General features: G+C 39.6%; 1 protein-coding gene across 1 annotated transcript; it reads right to left on the bottom strand.

Annotated features, from left to right (window-relative positions):
- Nucleotides 1-5,425: 5,425 nt before the first annotated feature.
- Nucleotides 5,426-21,328, bottom strand: ERCC4 (ERCC excision repair 4, endonuclease catalytic subunit). Its single transcript, XM_033074403.1, has 11 exons — nucleotides 21,137-21,328; nucleotides 19,427-19,607; nucleotides 16,516-16,711; nucleotides 14,965-15,172; nucleotides 13,724-13,904; nucleotides 13,245-13,379; nucleotides 12,559-12,669; nucleotides 10,818-11,409; nucleotides 10,013-10,105; nucleotides 9,688-9,800; nucleotides 5,426-8,633 (listed from the first exon to the last, which is right to left on the bottom strand). The coding sequence occupies exons 1-11, from the start codon at nucleotides 21,308-21,310 to the stop codon at nucleotides 7,900-7,902; spliced, it is 2,718 nt and encodes a 905-aa protein (XP_032930294.1). The 5' UTR covers nucleotides 21,311-21,328; the 3' UTR covers nucleotides 5,426-7,899.
- Between the last annotated feature and the right edge of the window lie 2,119 nt (nucleotides 21,329-23,447).

A 23,447-nucleotide genomic window follows, 5' to 3' on the forward strand; every position in this document is an offset into this window, starting at 1 on the left:
ACTTTCACCATATATTGATTAAGCTTGTTACTTAATAAAACCACAATAAAGACTTGATCATATGCCTAGATCCTCTAGTTGGCATCTACATACAACTGGGGGAAAAACTACCATCATATGGCTGCTAATTTGAGCTCCCAAATTGAAGGTTTCAATGTTCAGTTGAGATGCAATTAGTTGAAAATGAGGTATTAGGTACCAAAATCCCCGTGTCAGCTTTGAAACTTAAGCTTATGATGAAGTAAGACATTCCAAAATTGAAGTTATGGCTGCATTCTCTCTTCCTCTCTATGCCAAACATGTGTTCATAATCCTTTCTACTTACTCATTATTACTTAACACAAAATAGCAAATTAGGTCCGTATGAGACTTTTAGATAAATAAAACCAGATCATAACTGATTTGGCCCTCAGCCTGTTCTGATATCTTCCAGTTTAAGGACTGTGACCCTAAAAATGAGGGTCAAGCTAATTACAGTTGCTCAGAAATCCAGATTTTTCCAGGTCTGAACTGGATCCTGCCTGCCAGCTGCAATTTCTCGGTGTTCCTGAATTTAAAACCCTCTTAGAAAAAGGATTTGAACTGAAAAAGTCTAGCAGCAAACAGTAATTTCTTGGTTGTTGACTCCAAGCTACCACTTAATCCCCAGCTTTCCTGTCTTACAAGGGCAGTTGGACACAACCCAGAAGGTAAGATTCAACTGGCTTCTAGACAGACTTTTTAGTGAGCTCGTGCCATGGGATAGGTGTCCTATTTGGTCCCAAAGCTATACTGGAGGTGGCAGAATGTTTTTGCCTGTGACAGGATGAACTGGTGCATCAGTGCTAGGAATCAAGAGAAACTTCAGTGTAAGCTGCTCAGAGTATCACTACACTCCTACAGAAATAAAGATTCCATCTGAAACTCATAATAAGCAACAGCATATGAGAGCTGAAAATGCATATGGAAATAGATGAAAGATATGGTTTTAAGGTTTAAAGTGACCTATGAGTCAGTGGTGAGTTTCAGTTTCACACTTCATCACAGACTTGCTTTATCAGCTTGGGCATAACCCTTTGCCTTCAGTTTTTCTGGCTCCCTATTTGTGAGATAAAATGAACACAACACTGAGTACATGGCAGAATTAAGTTCTTTATTTTATAACCTAGCAAAGAGACCCAGTACTCTCTCACAGGGTCTGGTTGGTATTTGACTGAAGCTTGTATTCTTTCAACCACAGTAGATCAAGTTAAATGAGATCCACTTATGTTCATAGTCATTACAAAGGACAATTGCTGTATTAATATTATGAATCATCAAGTGCATAAGCAAACCTATTCTGTTACTGGACAGTCATTTCACTGCATTCTGAACTTTGTATGCTCCTTTGTAACTCATCTCTCTGCCTGTGCACTCACTGAGACACAGAAACCTGTGGACAAAATACAAAGCCAAATACAAGAGAAGGGTTTTCTAAAAATTATTATCAAACCTTTATAATCCATTACAGCTAAAAAGTTAATGAAAAACTTGAAAAAGGAATTACTGTATAATTATTATCAAGGAATGTAAAGAAGGTCTGTACAGTACATTGGAAAAACTCTGGTGGTAGTATTCCTTAAATGACTTTTGTTTTGGTTTTTGTTGTTGTTGTTTGGGTTTTTTTTGCATGGAAGAAACTTCATATTCAATCTGGTTAGAATCCTTGATCCAGTTTTAGAATTTGAACTTTCAACTATTTTTTATTCAGTAAACAAACACTGCAAAACCTCACTTATGCAGAGTGCTTCATGCTTGAAATATTGTACTGTGCCTACAACTGGCATTTAGATAAAGCTCTTCACCTCCAGATAATGAAACCATTAAAACCACCAAAATCCAGAAAACCCAAACAAAGGAGAGGAGAGAGTTCTGACTTGCAGAAAAAAAAATCTGAGCTGGCTGTTCTGGGAATGATCTTCAGAATTAGCTCATTATTTATTCTTGGTGCACTCCACCAATTAAACAAACAGTTTTAAAAATAGAACCAGGGATGGGCCTAGCTGGCTTTTCAGGGTCACTGCGGAGACAGGGCCGCTGCAGATGTGCAGGCTCGTGTTACCCCCTGCAGCTACTCTGAGTGTGTGCAGTGCAGCTGCTGCTGGGGACAGCACAGGCTGAGGCTGCTAATGGCCCAAGGAAAGTCAGACATTCCTGGTGGACACCAGTGGAAATTCCTCTGTTTGGGTAATAACACCAGAGTTATTTAAGCCGCTAGAAATATGTCAGAGATCCCTAAGGAGCTGGTGGGGCTGACCAAAAAACCCCAAATCTCTACATTTTTATACCAATAGCACCTTGTGGGAAAGAACTCAGATAACTTATATGTGATTCAGCCCTTCTGTCAAGTAAATATTAAAGTGAAAAAGAAAAACTTGATTATGACTTCTGTCAGCTAGTGATGTGCAGTATAATGCAAATATTTCAGAAAACAACAACTTACTGTAATAGTTATATGAACTGTAGTACAACAGATTTATTGCTGCAGTTCAAGGCTTAGATGAGACACCTTCATTATCTGAAAGACTGTCTGTATAGACAGTACCTCATGCACCAAGATTTGCACAGGACATGTCTTGAAGATTGTAGATATTTTTTCATATTTATTATGGGCAGGACCTTTCTTGAAGGATCTCTAGATTTTGCTGTTGTCTCTAGCTGCAGGTATCTTAACATTTACATCCTGGCCAGCTTTTGTTATGGGTGTGTGCTCCCCTTGCTGTCACACTGGAAGTGTTGGAAAGACATTGTGTAAGCTGGAGAGAAAGTGGATTGATAGATTTCCAAATGCTTCTGTAACTAATGAAAGGAGAGCATTACAGGGACTTCAGAAGTTAGAATCATGTGATAGTTTAACACAAATATATGTTGATTTTAAAGACTGTAGTTCTTCCCAACACTTAACATCCAGAGATTTAAGATGCAGAAAGCAAGCATATTTTCACAATGGAAAGAGTTAGAGGGGGGATTTCAAGAAAGAAAAAGTAGATAAAGTAGCAGTTTATATTTTTGCTGTTGCAGATCTCCCACATCCTAATGTAAATGCTTAAGCATGGAATAAGAGTTTTTGCAGGATCTGACCAGTTGCAGTACTGCAATATGTAAAAATGGTTGTGGGATATAAATGCCACAAGAAAATTTGCAGCTTCTGCTATCTATGCTTAAGATTCCAAGAATTTTGTGACACATAAAAAATACTTTGAAATTTTGCCAGGGTGGGAAAACTTTTTAAAAACAACTGATTATGATTTTATTGTGTCTGTTATTCAGACTGCTTTTAATCTGTTTCAAAAGAAATCTAAGACAAAACCGAGAATTAAATCTTGCAAGAACTGCCAACCTGCTGCTCTCTTTTCCCTGAGTGTCAGCTTTCCAAATGTGACACGCCTCAAGTCTGGAGCCAAAATGAAAGCAAAGTACAATACTTTTTTTATGTAAGCTCCTGGATAATAAGTACTGGACAAGGCTCCAGTGCAGCCAGTCTTGCAAAGAATTGAGTGTTATTTTTGCTCAACAGACATCACAAATTGCCACAATATTTAAGCAGCATTGTTGAAGGGAAACAAAAGGACAAAAATACAGACAGTTATGATTAGGATAAGGGATGTGAAAAATAAATAAATTAGAAAATTACAGAGGAAAAATAGAAGAAATATTAAAGAATAGAGAACCTGAGAATAACATAAATTCACAAGAATTTACATTTTCACAAGGAAAAAAGTGATGAAGAAACTGTAAAATGTTAGTTCAGTGCTAAATAATGCTGTGAGTACAGGACACACAGATCTCCCCTGCAGCTGCACAGCTGGGACATTGCTGGGACATTCCATTCACCCAAGAGGATGTTCAGAGGAGGGATAATGCACATGTCCCACTGTGTATCCTCATGGAACTGCAGGGTTCTCTGCAAAGAGCTCAAATTAGAACTGTGCTGCCTATTTTTAGTGGGGCTGAAATGCAGCCTTGTCGAGTTTAGGCTTCATGTGCCAATTTCTCAGGGAAAACTCCTGGGCTTTGAATCACTTGGGAGATGGTTTTGTATATGCTCAGAATCTGAAGGCTAGCATGTTTCTGTGGACAACAGGTAACAGTTACTAAGGAGACAGAAACCAAGGCTATTGCACTGAATTTACAGGTGGAAATTTCTTTTCTTGCTAATTCAATGATGTAAAATTCCAAGATTTCTGAGTTCAGGTAGATGAAATTTGAATTCATGGAATTATTTATCAAAGTGAAGGTAAAGATATGAATGGTGATGTTAAAATAAATCCCTTATACATTTATTGTACAATTGTGATAGATTTAGTAGTGATTCTGAAAATTATACCCTCAAAATTATAAATTTACTCTCTGGCTCCTGGCTGAAATCCTTTAATCAGTAGTCCCATCTTAATAGTTTCTGAAACTCTGAGCCTAGCTCATGCTAAACCTTAGCATCTCATAACCCGGAAGACTTATGTGTGGTTTTGACTATTGATTGTGATCTGAACTTGCATGAGAAAAGTTACATTAAATAAGGCAAGTCAGTTCCAAAAACTTTTGCCACGTAGGCCCTGTGTTTTCCTAAACAAAAAAGAATAAAAATAAGAATGGTCTAAGTGCCATTCTGAGGGCTGAGGAAGAAGCTGAGAGTACAAGAACCAGATTTGCATTGCTGACTAACAATGTCAGCTTGGAAACAGTGTCAGGTGTTTAATAACTCCAGGCTCCAGCTCTTTGATAGGAGATGATCAAGGTGAAAGAAAAAAGAAGTAACAATGAGGAACTGAGAACCCTAGAAATGAAAACTATGCTTTTATTTATAGAGGGAAGCTCTCACAGACAGAACTAGGGTAAAATGCAAGCTGAGAAAACTGTATCTGATTTAGCCCTGATTAAATATTCCTAGGAAGACTGCTTCATAGCAGTTGTGGATTAAGGAAATTTTGTCATGCTTTAAAACAAAATGACACTAAAATTAGTACATACACAGGCCCATTTTGATAAGTTGCAGCAACATCTGTTTAGAGAACAAATCACCATAGCAGTGTAGCAGCCCTGGTTACCCTCACTAACTTCAGTAAGAATTCATCTCTCAGCTAAGTCATGGCCAGCCAAGCTACTAAACAGTTCCTCCCTTTTGCAAGACTCTGACTGAGGATATTTCTTCCCTTAGCTTATTGAGAAGCTGCTTCCAAAATACAGATCAAAACTCAAGTTAAAAAAAGGCCAGCCTATTTATATTGAAAAGTTTGGGAGATGAGCTCCTACCATTTTGTACTGAAAAAATGGCACAAACTTTAAAACACTTATTTCCTTGTACAACCTTATCAGAACATGCAAATTAAGGAAGTGCATATACTATTGGTTAGTGTATTTTCAATGCAATAAGGTACCTAACAGTTAGCAAGATATTAAAGACTTCATATGAAGCACATAAAAGGGTTTATTCTTAGTTTGATTCTGCAAATATCCAAAATTCTTGGTATTACAGGAAAAATGAACATTTGAAATAAGTTATAATGACAATTTATTACAAAATGCTGGAGCAATGGTTTCTGAACTTTCTGGTTTCTGACCCTATTTGCATTTCTTGAAATCACATATTTTACAAAACAGATCAACTGAATATTAAGATGTACAAATTCCATGACTGTTGATCAAAGGGAGGATTTTCATTGTTCACCCAACCCTGGGTTGTGACTGCATTCAGGCAGAGCCTTTGGCTCTGTTATTTCAGGACACAGGACCTTTCCCACCTGGGAGCACAGCCCACACCTCCTGTCCCAGGAGGACACAGCTCTAACTGGCAGTCAAACCTAATACACTGAAATGCCAAGGCACAGGAGCAATAATAGCATGCAACAAGGCTACATGTGTCTGCTCTAGAGAAAAGGCAAATCCTGCACAGAGAAAGAAAAAGGAAAAAGCTTCACAAAAAATCCACACATATAATCAAAAGGCAATTTCATTAAAATATTTAGCAAATAATTATTTAATTGCATGATGTAACTTTAATCTAGCATACAACACAAAGCTACAACTTTATCACCTGTTATTACACCCTTCATTCTCACCCCATACACATCAGTGCAAAAACTCCAAACTCACTGACAGAGCTGAGGCAGCATCTGTGAAAAACCCCAAACCCACAGTTCATGGAGCACCCTAACACCCATTGCACAAGCAATGTTTTTTCTCAAAGGCTGGGCAGCTGCCCTTCTCTGAATCAGGCTCTACAGACCATGCACTCAGGACAGCTGGATCCTACTCTGATATTCAGTTCTCTTAGCACCATTTTACAGGCATTCTCAACCCTCTGCACATCTGACAACATTAGTTTGAATAAGCAAAAGTCTCATGGAAAGACTCCTCATATTAAATAAATTAGAATCCAGGGCAATAGAAACCCTAAGATCTGGATTGTAAACCACACACTAAAAATAAAAATGTTCTGATATCAGTACAGCCAAATGAAAAACAAGATAATGAACAAATTTAATCTTATTATGGGTGTATTTAATAATAAAATTTGCATCTACAGAAAAATGTTCCCTTAGAAATTTGTCCTAGCTTAGCCATAGATTAAAGTTAACAATTCATAATTCACACTTAAAATGCACAATAAACATTTTAGTGCACAGTACAGTTTTTACTGAACCTGAACACAAAAAATATTTTCTCTTTCCATTAAGGAGAAAATACTGGCCTGTTGTTGCCATTAGAATTGTATAACTCATAGATAAAGTTTTTTTAAATAGCAAATGTAAATACATTAGCATGGAATAACACTGGACCAACCCTTTTGGCAATGGCATTTTGGTACACAGTTGTGTCAAAGTTCAATGTAGAATAATAATTTAACAATGCACACATTCACAGACTTTTCCCTCTTTTATGCTACACAAAATGTTAAAAGTATTATCTTCTACATGACAATGGCTTTACTGAGTTTACTGACACAGTTGATTTGAGACATAGGAATACAAGAGCAATAGGAGACAAAATAAGCCAATATTGGATGACCTTTCAACACTTTTGGAAAACCTTGCTTAGAAAACGATTACATTTTACAAGAGGAAATATTCTTTGGTATAAAGTGAAAGAGGTGAAAAAGCTATCAAAACGGAGTGAAAAATAAAGCCTCTTAAAAGTATAAGTAAGGCACTCTCAAAATTAAGTTGCACTGTGGCACCACAGAATCTCTACCCAGTGACCAAAGGAAAGCAGTTTGCAAAATCTAGCAAGACAAAGTTGTACTGGCTTTGGAATGGTAAAAAGTGTAACTGGTAGTAAGATAAGCAAGCAAAACGTAGAGCACAGCATACAAATGGATTTTACTGTGACAAAGGCTTATGGTCATGTTCTGAAATTCAGGATTCAGTCTCAGTATAGTCTAAACAAACTCCTGAGTAAAGACCACAATGTGTATCAAATAGCTCCATCACTGTCAGTCGAAAACTGGCAGATGCCAGAGAGTGAGACATTAAAAATGGCAAAAGCAGTGTTGTATCATGCAGCAGGTCACACAGACTAATCAAAGCACAGCACATTTTTAGCTTGAACAACACACCATAACTTTCACAAGAAAACACTTTTATCAGTTAGTCTTAGCACTTAATTCTTCTGGTCTTGGTGAAAAACTTCATTTTGTTAATTCAGTGGTATTGTAGAACTGGTTAAAGTGCTTTAAAAAGAATAAAAATAATTCACTGAAAATATTTTTTCCTCTTGAAACTTGCCTTCAGTAATAATTAACTCACATGTTAAAACTGATGGAACAGCATTAGCAAGAAACAGCTGGTTATCTTAGAGGGGGCATTTATTAAAATATTTCATGTATTTGCCAAAGTACTCTGCCAGAAAAGCTTATCTGTGCTGTGTGTTGGACAATCTCATGAGTCATCTTTTGCTTTTTCCTGTGGCTAGTGCCTCTGCATAGGTCAGGTGAATAAAGTCAAAGAGTTGTGTGGCATTGGCAGCATTACCCAAAATCTTGGCTAGCTCATCCTTGGACAGCGTCACAAGCTCTGCAATGCTTTTAACATGGGTCATTAAGGCACGGCAGTTCTTTGCATTAACCCCTGGCATTTTTAGCAGGAAGTCCTGAGGCCCAGGGTTATACTTGTCTGACTCGGGGAGAATTTCGGAATCTGCGGTGATGGCCATCGCGGTTTCTGCGTTGGGTTGGGGATGGTTTTGTTTCAACTCTTCAAACAGTTCAGCAGTAGCATGGGGAGAGGGACACCACAGGATTCGTAACTTTGGGAAGTGCAGTGTGAGAAGGGTTATTTTAGAAGTAATATCATTGCTGGAAATTTCTGGCTGTAAAGAGCCTCGTGGGATCAAGGAGAAGGATTTGTTGGGATCAAATTCAATGAGGAGAACCGGCCGCTTGTAGTAGCGGCACATGGACACGCACTGTGCGTACAGCCTGCCATTGTTCAAGGAACCAATCAGATCACTGATGCTCTTCCTCTCCACACAGATGTCAGGGGTTAGAATATAATCCCCAACTTCCAAAGTCACAGGCTCGATGTCGATCCCCCGGCGATGGATCAGTGATGGAAGCTCACTACGGAATTCCCGCATATCCACGATTACGGTTTGCTGGACATCCTTCTGTTCCTGTCCACCTAAAGAGCAAAACAAACACTGTTATCCCCATACTTGGCACTTCCTGCTCTGGTTGTTTTCCTGTGTGCTGCCAAGGCTTCTGCAATGGATGGACTTCTCATCTTAAGTTATACTTCAAATTCAGCAGTACAATAAATCCAGACTTCATTTGATTTTTAACTGTTAGAGAAAAAAAATTGTGTTCCTAAATATATACTGTAGTGCAGGGAGCATGCTCTGCAGCTTGACAGAACTACCATGCTACTTGCTGGAAGCTTTGTACAGGTGACAATGAAATACATTAAACTGTAGATGAAAATTATTGAAAAGAATCAGGGAAATCTTTAAAAGGCTGCCTGCAAAACAAGATAATGAAGCAGATCCTTTTTATTTCCAGCTGTTTCCCACAGAAATACAGCACTTTATTGTAGGAATTATGCACTGGCCCCTACAGATCTACAGGACACCTAAACAGACTGCAGCACCAAGGCCACAAAAGACGTAATAGCAAAGATTAGAGAGCCTATGACAAAGGAGAGCAGGATTAAAGAAAAGACAGCAAGGAAAAATAGGTAGAGGCAGAGCATACATGCCAGAGGAAAAGAAGAAAAATATGGTTAGAATTGCAACAAAAGAAAAAGGACACTTTATTGTAAAGGAAGTAATCAAACCCATAATGTGCAGTTGTTTACCCAGGCAGCATGTCTTGCTAAGAAGAAAGAAGTCCCCAACATTTACTAGCTCAAGGACAACACTGCCTTTGACCATCTGAAGACTACAGTTTCTATGTTTTCTCTTTCTACAAGCAGCACTAGACAGCCTCATAACCAACAATCTGACTAGAAACAACCCAAATGGCATCTGTCTTAATGGTCAAAGACTTCATTTAACCTGTATTTTCAAAGGAAACCACAGTTCATTGTCACTGGGAAATAATATTTCTTTAACATGAAGACTGCAGAGCCAATGTACAAGGTGTCTCTGCCCCAGATGCTTTGAGGGGGATTTAAAGTGCAATAGCTATGGGACTTTTGGAAAGCTCTAGGCTGCAAGCCTGACCTAGGAGCTGCTCACCTGCTTTGCGTGTGTCGGCAGAGACAGAGGCAGGTCTAGCATCTCTGAGGAGGTCTAAGTTTGTTTCATCTCTTCCTTCTCTTTCCTCAGGAACAACCATGCTGGCCTTCTCTCTAAAGAACCAAAAACAAACCACTTACTAAAAACTGTAAATGCAGGAGTAAAGAACATTGAAATACTTCAATACCCTTCACCCAGATGTAAAATTATGTATAGTGTAATACTAAATGCAAATCTGATCAGAAATTCAATTTTTCCTTTTACAAAGGAACTATGACTAGCAATAGCACTGTAACCCTCTGAGAAAACAAACTAATTGTGCTACCGAATGAGTTTTTCGAAGGCCTCCTTCTCTTTCCTCAGAGCTGTGAGGTAGCGCTGCTCTTCTGTCGAGCCCCCATATATGAGGAAATAAACTCTGGAGTATAAAAGAGAAAAAAAAAGAGGTCACAAAACTTTGTATGGAGTTTTAAAATTCTACAACCAATAAATTTAAGATTAGTAGCAATAAGTGGCTGACAAGTTAGTTAACAATATATTAAATTTTAAGTTTTCTATATTTTGTAATTAGTATGTGACATTTATTCATAAAACTGAGTTGTGCAATTCCCAAGCGTATTAAATACATGTACCTAATGTGGTGATCTTTCTGTCAGCAAATGCTATAACTGCAAATACTAATTTTCTTGATAGTGTTTCCTTTACTTGCTTCTTTTTTTTTTTTTTCTGAATTACCGGTATTCAGCATGATGAACATCAGGAAATGTGAAAATTAATAAAACCCAAAATAAATCCTTTTGTTTAAGAATCGTATCTTCAGAGATGGTTTAAAATGAGACTACACCACCTCAAAATGATCTGCTGCCACTAAAATCATTGAAGCAGAGGTCTTGGAATTTTTTTTTTTTAACAGATATGCTTCTGCTGTTAAGGGACTAAACACCTTCTGGAAAGTAAAAATTATCTTTTGGTTACACCAGACATGATGCTTTTGTTTAAACTTAAGGGCTCGACAAGAACTGAAAGGTAGCTAATGAAAATGAACAGCAGCACGCTCTCCATTGACTGATGACAGTACACTTCTAATTTTTTCTTTTCAGACTAGAATTACCCTGGCCAAGTCAACTTGCCTCAAAGGCTTCCCAGGCCTGCTGGCCTTGTAGATTTCCAGCTGCCGAACAAAAGTGAGTTCTGCATCATACAGCACAACATATCTGGGTTCCACCTCTTGCAGCACCCGAGTGAGCGCGTAGGGATCCCCACAGCCCTGCAGCGGGTGGATAATCGTCAGTGGGTCCTTGAAAATCCCATAGTAACAATCTGAGGGCAAATTCATATCAAAATCTTCAGGAATGGTCTCTTCAGTGTTGTCTTCTTGGCTACCACTTAATTCTTTGTTGTTTTCCACCTCGATCTCCTCTCTTTTTTCCTCCTCAGTTTTCCCTATCATTTCGATTATAGTCCGGTCTTGCTGCTTCTTGTGTTTATTTTGTTTTGAAGAAGCTGTGAGTTTGGCTTTTTTGGCTTGAGGGCCTGTGTCTGGTTTGGCATTTCCTTTGGACTTGACGGTTTTTCTGTCCTGAATCCACACCTCTCCAGCTTTCTCATCCTTTCCGAAGGTTTTGTTATATAGTCTTGTTAAAAAAGCTTCTGCTCCAGCAATAATATACTCCCTGAGCTGTGCACAGGCTCGGTCATCACTGGCACAAATGAGCACTTGCCCTGCAGTCAAGAAACAATACCATGTTTACAGCCTGTAACACTGTGCTTCTTATCCAGCCACAAGCACCTGCTGAGCCAATGGCTTGCACTGATCCAAGCACTGCGCCTGCCAAATGCCTTGACATTCGGCGAACACAGGCACTCTGGACTTTGAGAGAATCTAACCTTCATGGCTTTTTGTACCAAAGAAAATCAGAGAAGATTCATGGAAGTTCAACATTTCTTATTCTTACAATATCTAAATTTGTAACGTTTTCCTTCTGACCATTGGAAATGAGGCAGATACAGGGTGTGCTGAAACATACTCAAACTACTCCTCATTTTCAAGATGTGGAATAAGATAGAATTTAATTTAGACCATTTTAATTTTTCAGCTGTGTTAGAGAGTCTACAAAACATGTTTCACACAGTATTATTGACATTTGTGAATAACCATTCTCTGCAAGCTGACTCAGATAAACTCCTACAACACTAGGTGAGAGAGCCAGTTCTTACCCAAAGTCAGAACACTGTGGGTGGGAGAAAAGAGCACTTTTTTACCCTTACTATTTCCTAAAATAAAACTTGTTAAATTTTAAGGGAATGAAAAGCCCTAAAATAGGAAAGGCAGGAAAGCAGTTAGACTCTTTCCCCTGCCTCCTAATCTCTACCTCATTTATATGCAACTCATGAGAAGCAAATTTTGAGGTGCATGAAAAGAATGAGCAAGTTAGAAAGGCTGTAAGACAGAACCTCTATTTTTGTTTTGAACCCAAACTTCAGAAATGAATGAATGGTACCTTGATAGTTATAAATTTCCACATCAGTTTTATTTGGCTTGGAACTAAGGTATCAGTACACTACTGAAATGTAACTTAAAATGTTTTTTCAGAATAATGTAGGTTCTTTCCTAAAAAGTATTGCATTGTAGAAATGAGCAGCATTTCTCTTCTAGAGCAAGCTAATAAGAGTTTATGTAAAACTACCTAATTTTACATAGTTTATGTACATAATGCACATAAATTCCTCATCTTAAGGCCACAAATTACTAAATTTAAACCAGCTCTTTGATAAAACTATATAAAATAATTAGTTCCTCTCTCCAAGGTCAAGTAGAAGTACAAACCAGTAGAAGCCCTGGAAGACTTACATTATTTAGTATTCTCTCACCTGGACCACCGAGGTTGTCACTGTTCTTATTCTCATTTTCAATCTCATTCAGTACTTCTCTCAAAGCTTCCCATTTTGGGTTACTTTCTAGAACCAATTCCCTTTTCAGTTCTGAAACAAAGTAAGATTGAACATAGCAGCTCTTGCAGCTAAAATATCCTTCAGACTTTAAATCAGTGCTTAGATGTCAATAGTGTGATGGTTGTTGGCACATATGATATTCAACAGCCTACATATGCAACTTGTTATGCTAATGAGGTGGAGAACACTCTTAAATTTAAAAATGGAGATAAGTGCTTTTGTGAAGCAGAACCCTGAAATATTCACTCATTCTTCAATTCTGAAACTCCTGAATATATTTTTTAATAAAAGCAACCACAGCTTCCTACTCTTTCACGTAAGATAATAAAGATGAAACTAAACATCAATGTAATGCAAGAATAATTCCACAAAAGCTCTCCCAGTGATCAGCTGAGCAAGCTTAGGAGAATCCCCTACTTCGTGACTCTTTTATGTTGTTTATTATATGCTTTTGGAACTAAGATTATGTCTCAATTTATCCCAGCTAACAGACTGAGATCCTGAGCTGTGGAAGTTCATGCAGGGAACCAGAGCACAAGCAATAATATGCAAAGCACTTGGAATCGTGTGACACTCTCAAACTTAAAATTAGGAATCATCAGTACCAGTTTCCTTCTTTACATCACGTTTTTCAGAGCCTGAGCCTTTGCCCTTCTGGTTCAGTTTCTCATCTGCAATGCGATAAACTCGAGCTCGAGCATTCACAAACATTGAAGTACTGGAGTCAAGGAACAGCCAGCCTGGAGAGGAAATGAGAAGGAAGCAGCACTAGTTTGACATCTGCAATGTGTATGTGTTCCAACCCTCTGCAGTAAAAGCCCCAGATATACCTGAATACCTGCCCTACCTGCTTGCTGTGCAATCATCAGCTTAATAAAAGACAGAAATGTGATGCAAATCTCACACCGTTAAGTAACAGCAGTTAAGTGGGAAGATGAAAGAATTACCTGTCAATAAAAACCTACGTCCTTATGGCTGGTTGTGTAAAGCCTAATTAGATACCTTCATATGTTTGGGAATGATAATTAAAAACATCAACATTGCATCATTCATGCATTAACTTGTATAGTTATTCCATGTTTACCTGAATTCTCACCAAAAGCTTTTTCACTTGCTTTCAGTGACTCCAGGAGATTAAGGAAAGTGACACAATCATACTGGGTTAGATACAGCAGCAAAGTGCGCAGGACCTTCAAATCCTGGACCAAAGACTTTGTCTTAGCTCCAAGCTGATGCCAGAGAGGATCTAAATAGTGACGTATTGTCTAGAAATAAAAATTGGAAAGTTCGGAGTGTCAAACATACAGTATTGCATTATAGCTTCCAATCAAGCTGAGAATGCACTTTAACTTTAGAGGGGACATTCCAGTTTCCCAGAGTCATTACAGATACCAAAACAAAGATGTACTGATATTTGTTTTGATATAAGTTACCATATTTTAGCAAAGTTAACATAATATGTCTGTATGAAAAACATTCCAACAATTAGCAGACATACATAATTTAATGCTTTCAGTATTTTTTTCCTTTCCATCAAATAATAAAATACTGGTAAAATTATAAAAAAACACCCTCATTTTACTGGTCCTGGCCTGTTGTATTTATTATCTAGTGTCCTTCACTTAGGTACAGCAAAAACCATTATGTCATTTAGTTTCCAAAATCAGATAGGTACCATGAAGGTGTGCAACTTATAGAGCCCAAGAAAAACCCTTCAAATATTTAAAGAACAGAAAGCCTTCCATCCAGATTAAATCACAGTTAACCAATAACTGTGTTGCACTATGATAGTTGATTTCACCCTAACGAAAGCATACATGTGCCAAATATTGCAGATCTGTCAAAAATAACAATGAACACAAAAATAATGATTAAAGATACAGCAGATGTATGCATGTGCAAATTGTCTATTACATACTGTGCTTTTCCTACTAGAGGAATTAAAAAACTCAACCACGAAATTCAAAAAGAAAAGGGGAGTATATGTGTGGTTATTACTGATACTTATCTCCAAAGTATTCTGAGCTGAAGTTGCAGTTATGTTTTTAATAACAGCAGCAACAATGATTATTATAACCATGAATTGGGACGTTCTTACTGTTGGGACTTTGGAAATGAAGGAAGAACAATAATACCAATACATAAAAAACCCTACTGGCAACATCACATCACCATTACATTCCCTTGTACCAGTAACAGACATGTCCTGGGAGAACACTCAGGTGCTGCTGGTTATTTATTTTGCAAATAACATTTCTGTTCGCATGGCAGGCACTTTGGAGATCTACATCCTGTTAGACACTGCAGAACAATCAAAATGGTTACCTTGTCAAAAGGTTTAGCAATAGCATTCTCTAAAGACAGATCTTCTACTTCAAGAGCTGGGTTGTAACGTTTGAGTTCCTTCAGACACGCATTCAGAATGTCCAGGATTGCAGTCTGGATAGCAAGCATAGCAGGGGTCATTGCCACGTGTATTTCCACCACTTCAGGTTTATGCTTCTCTAAAAAGGAGTGCACTGCTATATGAAATCTAAGAGAAAAACAGTTTCTTAAGATTTACATGGATAGTTTTGTTTGACTTAGAATTACTCAAAAGTTTGTATAAACTACAATTACAATTGTTTTACATGCAAACAAGTAAGTTAATTCCAAAATCAGTTTCTACTGATGTGAAGACTGCAATCTCATGAACAGCCTGGGAAAACCATCTGTTCCACAATTATGACTGTAGTCATTCCAGTCATGTGAGCCTACAGTGCTGGTGAATGATCCATGGAAAATTACTGCACTGGATTCTGTATTATCATCACACATAGCAAATATTAAAATAAGCCCAAAAAATCACATAAGAGAGAAACTGGAAGGGGTTCATAAATCCTTTGAAATCACACGTCTGCACCAGCAGATTTTGTGATGTTCCCAGATTACAATGACAACCTGCAGGTCCTTGTTGGAACCCTGTCCTTGGAGCCACCACGGCTGCACAGATCCAGAGATGTCACCTGACTGTTCCTGACAGGATGAGGCTCAGAGAACCTGATGGCTGCTGACCTCTGCAACTCCATGGACATTTCCCTTACTGCAGCCCCAGGTCTTTTCAAGGAAGTGAAGGAAGGAAATCTAGAGAGCTTCTACTCAACCTTTCCTACCCTAGGTACGTTCACTTCTACTTTCCTGGGATATTGAAAGACAGACAGTTATGGAATTTGCAATGCACAGGAACAGTTCATTAAGGAGTGAAACTCATTCCAGCCTGGACTAACAGAACAAATGGGCAGAGCTCCTTCCCAGGGCAAGAGCAATGACTGGGTCATCAGAGAGTGTCCTGTTCCATTTGTGGATCTGTTCCTGGAAGACTCAGTGCATGCCACATCTTGGCAATTTGTTTTTTAACAGTCACCAAGAAATGTCCTTCATACACAACATATGTGTAAGAAGATTAAAAAAATGTGACATGCAGAAAGAGATGCATGGAATTTCATCACAGCTGAAAACAAACATCTCCATGAATAGCAGAACTGAGAGACTGTTTTCCTGTCATTTCATGGCTTAAATACTCTTGTTTAGTAAGAGAAGTTTTTCTTAAACTGTTAAGAATGTCACTTTTTGCTGTGATTTCTGTTGACTAAAGGGACTACCATAAGGTTCATCCCCTTAACAGAGTCAATTTGAGTCTATTTTCAAAAATACTCTCAGAAATTCAGCATATTTAAGACTACTCTGTCAAAAACTGAAAAATATTTGTTGGGGAATACAGGAGGGAACACAGATTGGCAGTGTGACTGCATACACCTTGTTTTTTAGGAGCCCACTGTAACATCCTTCATCTTTCCTCAAAGTTGAACTCTCCAGTGAAGTAAAGAAGTGCCTCACCTTGGCCACAGATAAAGCTTCCCAACAAAAAGACTTTTCATTACTCTTTCCACATGACAAAAGCCAGTGTTAAATGCAACTGCATTATCTGTAAAAGCTTTAATGAAGCCTTGCTTGTTCTTCTGGCGATAGAGTCGCAAGATGAACGCTTCCTGACAGGACTCAATGATTCTGTGTGCTTTGTACACCAAAATGCCTGGCAAAAGAAAAAAAATTCAAGTTAAAAAAATACAGAAAGGTCCAGTTTTGTACACATTTTTCCTCACAACTGTCCTGTTCTTCTACTGTTCTTTTAATTACAGGAATTTAAGTATTCTAAAATGAATGTTGAGCAAACTTTCTGGGGCTGAAACAAGTGATTCCTCAGTTTCCGTACCATGGAATTGTCAAACAGCAGAACTGGTTAATAATTCATCTTTAACAGAAAAAAAAACAACTTGTGCATAAGTGGTAGGAGTTACTAGCTTGGAAAATTCTTTACTCCTGAGGCATAACTTGAACTTCAGCCTTTTAAAAGCAGAAAAAGCACATGCATGACCTAACACTGTTACAACAAAGCAAATTGGATGTGTTTGAGGTAGTGATAGTTGAATTCTTTAGTTAAGAGAAATTTTGGAATTATAGATTCATTTGTAACAGTTCAAGTGTTTACATAATCAAAGAACTTCTGAAAACATTTATTTTGCTTTTCTCTCCCATCTGAGTCATATTCACACTCAAGGACAGCGAGTATTATCGAACATATGAGTACACCACCAGTTTTCTTCATGGCTATGGGTGTAGTTGGACTAAAAGGCCTAGCAAGAACATTTCAATGAAGAGAAATGAAGCAAGAGTTTAATTTAACTATGTTTGAGGTGAACACTTGTGGAGTTCACAGTTCAGTCAGCCAACACCTGCTAAACCAAGGCTTGTTTTTCCCTCATGCTAATTATAATAAACAGCACAGTGTATTATCTTCCCTCTTCCCCTACTGAAGTAAGATCTATGGGTACCTGTTCACAGCTTCCAGTGGAATCACAAATGCCCTTCTAAAATGGAAGCAAAGGACATCAAACATCACAGGCTTTACTTTGTGCCTACATAAGCTAATAAACTTACAGAGCATTTAATTTCTGTGACAAGTCTCCTCAACACAGCATGCAGCCATTGACTTTAACATGCCTTTGCTGGCTAAATGGAAAACATCCAGAAAAAAGACTTACATTTAACTGCTTGCCATTCATGATTAAGTCCTAAAATAATCCACTACAAGGTATTTCTCTATCTAGATATTGTGAGACCTGTTGTATGAAGCAAATTTTTCAGTACATAATAATATCATAGTCATCTCTGAACAACTTCCAGTTAATCAAGATGTGACCCCAGATGAACATGACAGAAAGAATGACATGACAGAATTTCTAACAGGTCAGTAAGACTGTTTATTACAATACTTTCCTGCTTTTAGTCAACATATATCTGCTTATGAATGGAGTGCACACCCACTCAGTCAGCCTTAGTAGAAACAATTTGCCACATCTTATTACACCAGCTTGCATCAGTTTCACTGTGCTGTCAAGTACATAATTTCTACTCAGCCAAAACCACCAGGAATAATTCTGCTTTACTGCAGTGATAATTTCTTATCTTCATTTAGCCAGATTTATGAGTTCATCAGATGTTAATTCACACTGATTTTATAGATGACATTTGTAATACCTAGAAAGGCTTTTGTTATCTCCCCATGAAACACTACTACAAGATTTTTATAGAATCTTACAGAGACAAGGCACCACCATGTCTCTCACAGAGACATGGACCCAGGTGTTAGGAAGCTGGGAATGAAGCCACCAGTGGATTGCAGCTGCTCTCACACCGACCTCTGGTGGCAATGCAAAACTTGTCAGCTCTGTGGCACTACAGGACAGCACCAGTTTTAAAACTGTACTGTATTTCTTCTTTTCATCTTTCTTTTTTTTAAATTTTTCTTTTCTTCTTTGATAGGGTAGAAAGGTAGAGAGGAAGCAGTCAAGAGAAAAAGAGAAATTACCACAGAAAACCTATTCACTTCTTTTGAACTAAGAAATATCAGAATTGACAATCTGGTGTTCTTTGACCCTTGCATAAGTGTTCAAAATGTTTTAGAGTGGAACTTGATGTAGCTTGACATACAGGAAGGAAGTACAGCTTCTGAAGCAGAAACTCACATTCTCCTAAGCATACAATATTCAGCTATGTTTAATCATTAAGATGTTAACACTTAGAAAACAGTAAAATATTCTTAAATCCCTGGCTCTTAGATATCTCTTTTTCCTGCTCTCCAGGCAGTAACAGGGTTTGCAGCTCAGCCAGGAACATAAAAACAAGAGTGGCTGGGGGAGAAGGGGAACAGAACTTGATAAGGACAACTGTCACATCTTCCATGTACAGCTTCTACATAACAACAAAAAAGAGGTTGCAAGCTATTCCCCAAATCTTTACAATCACAGTAACAGCATTACTTCATAATACTGCTACTTGCATAGTGTTCAAGTGTGTCAATACAAAGATTAGTGAGGTATTTTTTGATGAGAAGTCATCAGGAATAATTTGTTAATGCAAAAATATAGGTGGCGTGCAAGAGTCATAATGCATAACATCTAAAATCAGTTTTAGTAATAGGCCAATAGAGCACAGGACACTATTTCACCAAATCCAATAAATTATTCCTTTTTGAAAGCCTTTTTAAACTGTATAATTAAATAAATGAGCTGAGAGGAAAAAAAAAAAAAAAGAACTACATATTTGCTTCTTTTACCTCAGTCTTGGTGAGGGAAAAAAAAAAATTATTCTTCAACCTCAGTAGCTGTTAATAGAACTCCTCTTATAGAATTAAGCTTTGTGTATTTTCAAACAGAACATTTTTATCTTTATTTCATTATGCTCTTACCAGTAATGAGATTGGCAGGAATTCTGTCAGTGAGGAAATCTACCACAAGGATCCGACTTGTTGCAAAGATGACTCCTCCTTGTGTATAAAATTCATACCGAGTATTATTTGCAATTTCATTGGTAACGCGTCGAGGGAGATGAACAACTCCATCTGACCTCAGCTGATCAATAAAATACTCCTAAACCAAATACAATAAAAACACAAGCCATTATTGTGGTATCCAGGGGAAGGGATCCAAAAAGCACCTTTATTACACATAATCTGGTAATTTTGAGGAGCTATCAAAAACAAATTAAGACAGGATATTATAACACACTAAAAGAAGTTAGAATTATTATGATCTTTGACATATTTTCTTCAGTTTCAAAATCATCTGGGTGATTTAAAAGATCTACATAGTCAGTAGTAACTAGACAACACTTACAAAAATTGAGCAACTAACACTTCGAGGAGCTTATATTTTCTTATATTTCAATATCTCATTTTCAGAGAAAATGCAATTTTAATACTCCCTCTAGAACAGAGAATTGGGAGGAGATTGTCTTTTGGTGCCCTCACCTGTTGTTAGATGACTACAGCAGGTAGATCATATACACCAAGCTTAATCTCATAAACTGCAGCTGTGATCTTTATTCACCCATGGCTGCTACAAAAAGTCCCCCAAGACCTCCCCTTCTTGATGATGGGAAATTAGCCTGATTCCAGAGAAGAGCAGCTTTTTTTTTGTACAATTAGGGACGAAACTGTCAAGCCCAACAAGCATGTTTCACCCCTTTCTCCTCTCTGATTACTTACACGTTACGTACTTGTTTTAGTTCATTAGTGTTACTAGGACTTCATTGTGCTGCAGGAGTAGAAATCCAACTGCCATGATCCCGAATGTGGTTTGACAGCTTCCCCAGGACTTGGGGGTGGACAACAAGCTGTCCCTGAGCAAAAAGCAAAGGGGATCCTGGGGTGCATCAGGGAGAGCATTGCCAGCAGGTCAGGGACGTGACCCTGCCCCTCTGCTCAGCCCTGCTGGGGCACATCTGGAGTGCTGGGTCCAGTTCTGGGCTCCTCAGGACAAAAGGGACACGGAGCTCCTGGAGCAGAGGTGACAAAGAGGGTGAGGGGACTGGAGCATCTCTTGTGAGGAAAGGCTGCAGGAGCTGGGGATGCGCAGCCTCGAGAAGAGCTGGGGCTGAGAGGGGACCTCAGCAATGCCTGCCAGTGTGAGCAGGGAGGGCTCAGAGCAGGGACCGGACTGTGCCCCTGGGGCCCAGCAATGCACAGGAGGAACGGGCAGGAACTGATGCCAGGAAATTCCACCTGAACACGAGGAAGAACTTCTTCCCTTGAGTGCCCGAGCACTGGGACAGAATGTCCAGAGAGGCTGTGGAGCCTCCCTGGCTGGAGATATTCCAGACCCGTCTGGACACAATCCTGTGCTGCGCGCTCTGGGATGACCCTGCCTGAGCCGGGACCAGATGAGCCCCTGTGGTCCCTACTGACCTGACCCATTCTGTGCTTCTGTGCCGGGGCCAGTGCACAGCGCCCGGCCCGAGCCCCGCGCTGCGCTCACTGGAACCTGCACACCCTCCCGCCAGCCCGGGGAGCCGCTCCGCGGGGCAGCGACAGAGCCGCCGGCCGGGACAGCGACAGAGCCGCCGGCCGCGCCCGCCGCAGCCGGGAGGGGAAGGGGCGGGCGCTGGCAGCTGCCCTCACCTCCTCGGCGGGGCTGGTGTTGAGCACGAGCACGAGGCTGGCGGGCTCGCAGTAGAGGCGCAGGAAGCGCAGCAGCAGGCGGTCGATGCCGAGCCCGCGGGCGCACACGACGAGCCCGTCGCGGTGGAACAGCTCCAGGAAGATCTGGCTCTCGTGCTCCAGCAGCGCCGCCATCGCGGCACCGCTCCCGCGCACGCGTGCGCGCCCCACAGCGCCCCCTACCGGGCCCGCGCGCGGTCCTCCCGGCCGGGCGCGTTCCCGCCGCGCGGGTCCCTCAGGGCAATGCCCGCCCCCTCACGGATACCCGCGGCGGGACTGCTCCTGCTGCGGCACATGAGCCTCCGCTTCTCACCGTGCGGAGTGTGCCGAGTGCTAATGCGAGGTAGACGGCCTTCTCCAATAATTTTGTGTTTTTTATGACCCGAGGGAGCGGCCTGATGTTCTCTCAGGGGAGGTTTGGTTAGATACTAGGAAAAGGTTTTTCATCCATAGAGTGGGCACTGAACGGGGCAGTGGTCATGGCCCCAGGGCTGACAGCTCCAGCAGCATTTGGACACCACTCAGGCACAGGGTGAGATTGTTGGAGTGTCTTGTGCAGGGCCAGGAGTTGGACCGATGATTCTCGTGGGTCCTTTCTGCTCACAGAATATTCTGTGATTCCGTTATTTTTATTTAGTTGCATTTTTAAACACCAAACCCAAACTCTCCCGAGCACTCCTCTCAGCTCCTCGCTGTTCCCGTGAAAGGCTGTTTGTGCCCACAGCGGTCAAGGCTCTCCTGCTTTCACTCCTCACAGTTCCCCTGCAACTCAGCTGAGCCTCATGGAGTCACAGAAGGGTTTGGGATGGAAAGGACCGTCACATCTCCCAGTTCCACGCCCCTGGGGTGGCCCCGGCTCGGCTGGGTCACAATTCCCCTCAGGGAAGGGGAGGAGAGGTGCCGGCTCTGTTGGCAGGGCAGAGGGACAGCGCCCGCCCGCTCCCACCATCCCGGGAACCTGCGCCAAAGGTTCCCATCGCTTCTGTTCGCCTGGGTGCTGGTTCCAGTTCTCTCTGTCAATGTTGTCTTGTTTGGGTAAATGCAGTTATCAGGGCGTGCAGTCAACGGTCAAATGTATTCAAATAAACTCTCAGTTCTTTGTTTCACGCTGTCACCTGTGGGCAGCTGCACTGGGGGTTCCTTTGGGTTTCGGTGCTTTTCTAATGAAAATAAAGTGTACACTGTCAACGTGTTCCTTTACTGCACACACGTTCCATGCACAGTTAATGAATAGCATTGTTTGTAAGTTTTCCACATAGTCGGAATTATGCTATGGAACATCTTAAATTAATGTAGGAAAAATGCATATTGTTTAAAATACATGTCTTTGTATTTTCAAATGCAGTACAGGTCCTCAGGGCACAGTAGAAAACAAGTCTTTAAAACCAGGCAAAAATTAATAAAATATGGGGACTAGACTTGATTTTTCTCGTGCACATTTCGTTTTTATGAAATTTTATGCTGACACCTAAACAGTTTTTTCTTTGCAAGTTGGATCACATTACTAACTGTTGTGCCAAATGCCATGCTTTGGTTCTCATTTTTATCTGGCTGCCAATAAGCTCTCTGATGTTTGTATTTAAAACTTACTTTAGATCATAAAAATGTCAGAAAATCAGTGGTTTTTTGAGAGATGTCCTTCTTGTCTGTACATATTTATTAGCCAGCAGAGGGCTGTCATTTCTTACCTTAGGAGACCAGAATTTAGGCCTAAATCTTGCAATTTATTTTTGTGCAATTTTTCTTTGCAAAACACTGGATTAATAGTGAAAAAAAATCATAAACACACAAGAAATAACTTGAATAGGAACAGGATAAATGAATTTTTTCTAAGAATCAGCTAAGGATTGGCTATGTAGTTTTAAAGTTGGGAATAATAGGCTGGGAGAATGTTATATAGGGGAGTGCACGAACACATTTTTATATCCAACAATCAAGGTTTGTTTTTAATTTTAAACATATTAAAACTTATGTTTTATATATGTGTCTAATAAACTTTTGGAGTAACTTAGAGAGTTACATTTTGGGAGTTTTATTCCATATAAAATAGTAAACACACACAAATTATAAGTTACTTTCAAACTGATAGATGCTACGAGATGATTTAGTACAGCCCATTATCAACCTTCCAAGAAAAACATTTACTTGTGTATTTTAAAATGCATGAACAGATCTATTTATTTCATTATATTATATTTAATGAAAGTCAGGTTAATTGCCTTGTAACATATCCCTGGAGAGGGGATTAGTATTTGGCTCACTCCTTGTTATT

This window comes from Catharus ustulatus, chromosome 16, assembly GCF_009819885.2.
Source record: "Catharus ustulatus isolate bCatUst1 chromosome 16, bCatUst1.pri.v2, whole genome shotgun sequence".
NCBI classification, from domain to species: domain Eukaryota; kingdom Metazoa; phylum Chordata; class Aves; order Passeriformes; family Turdidae; genus Catharus; species Catharus ustulatus.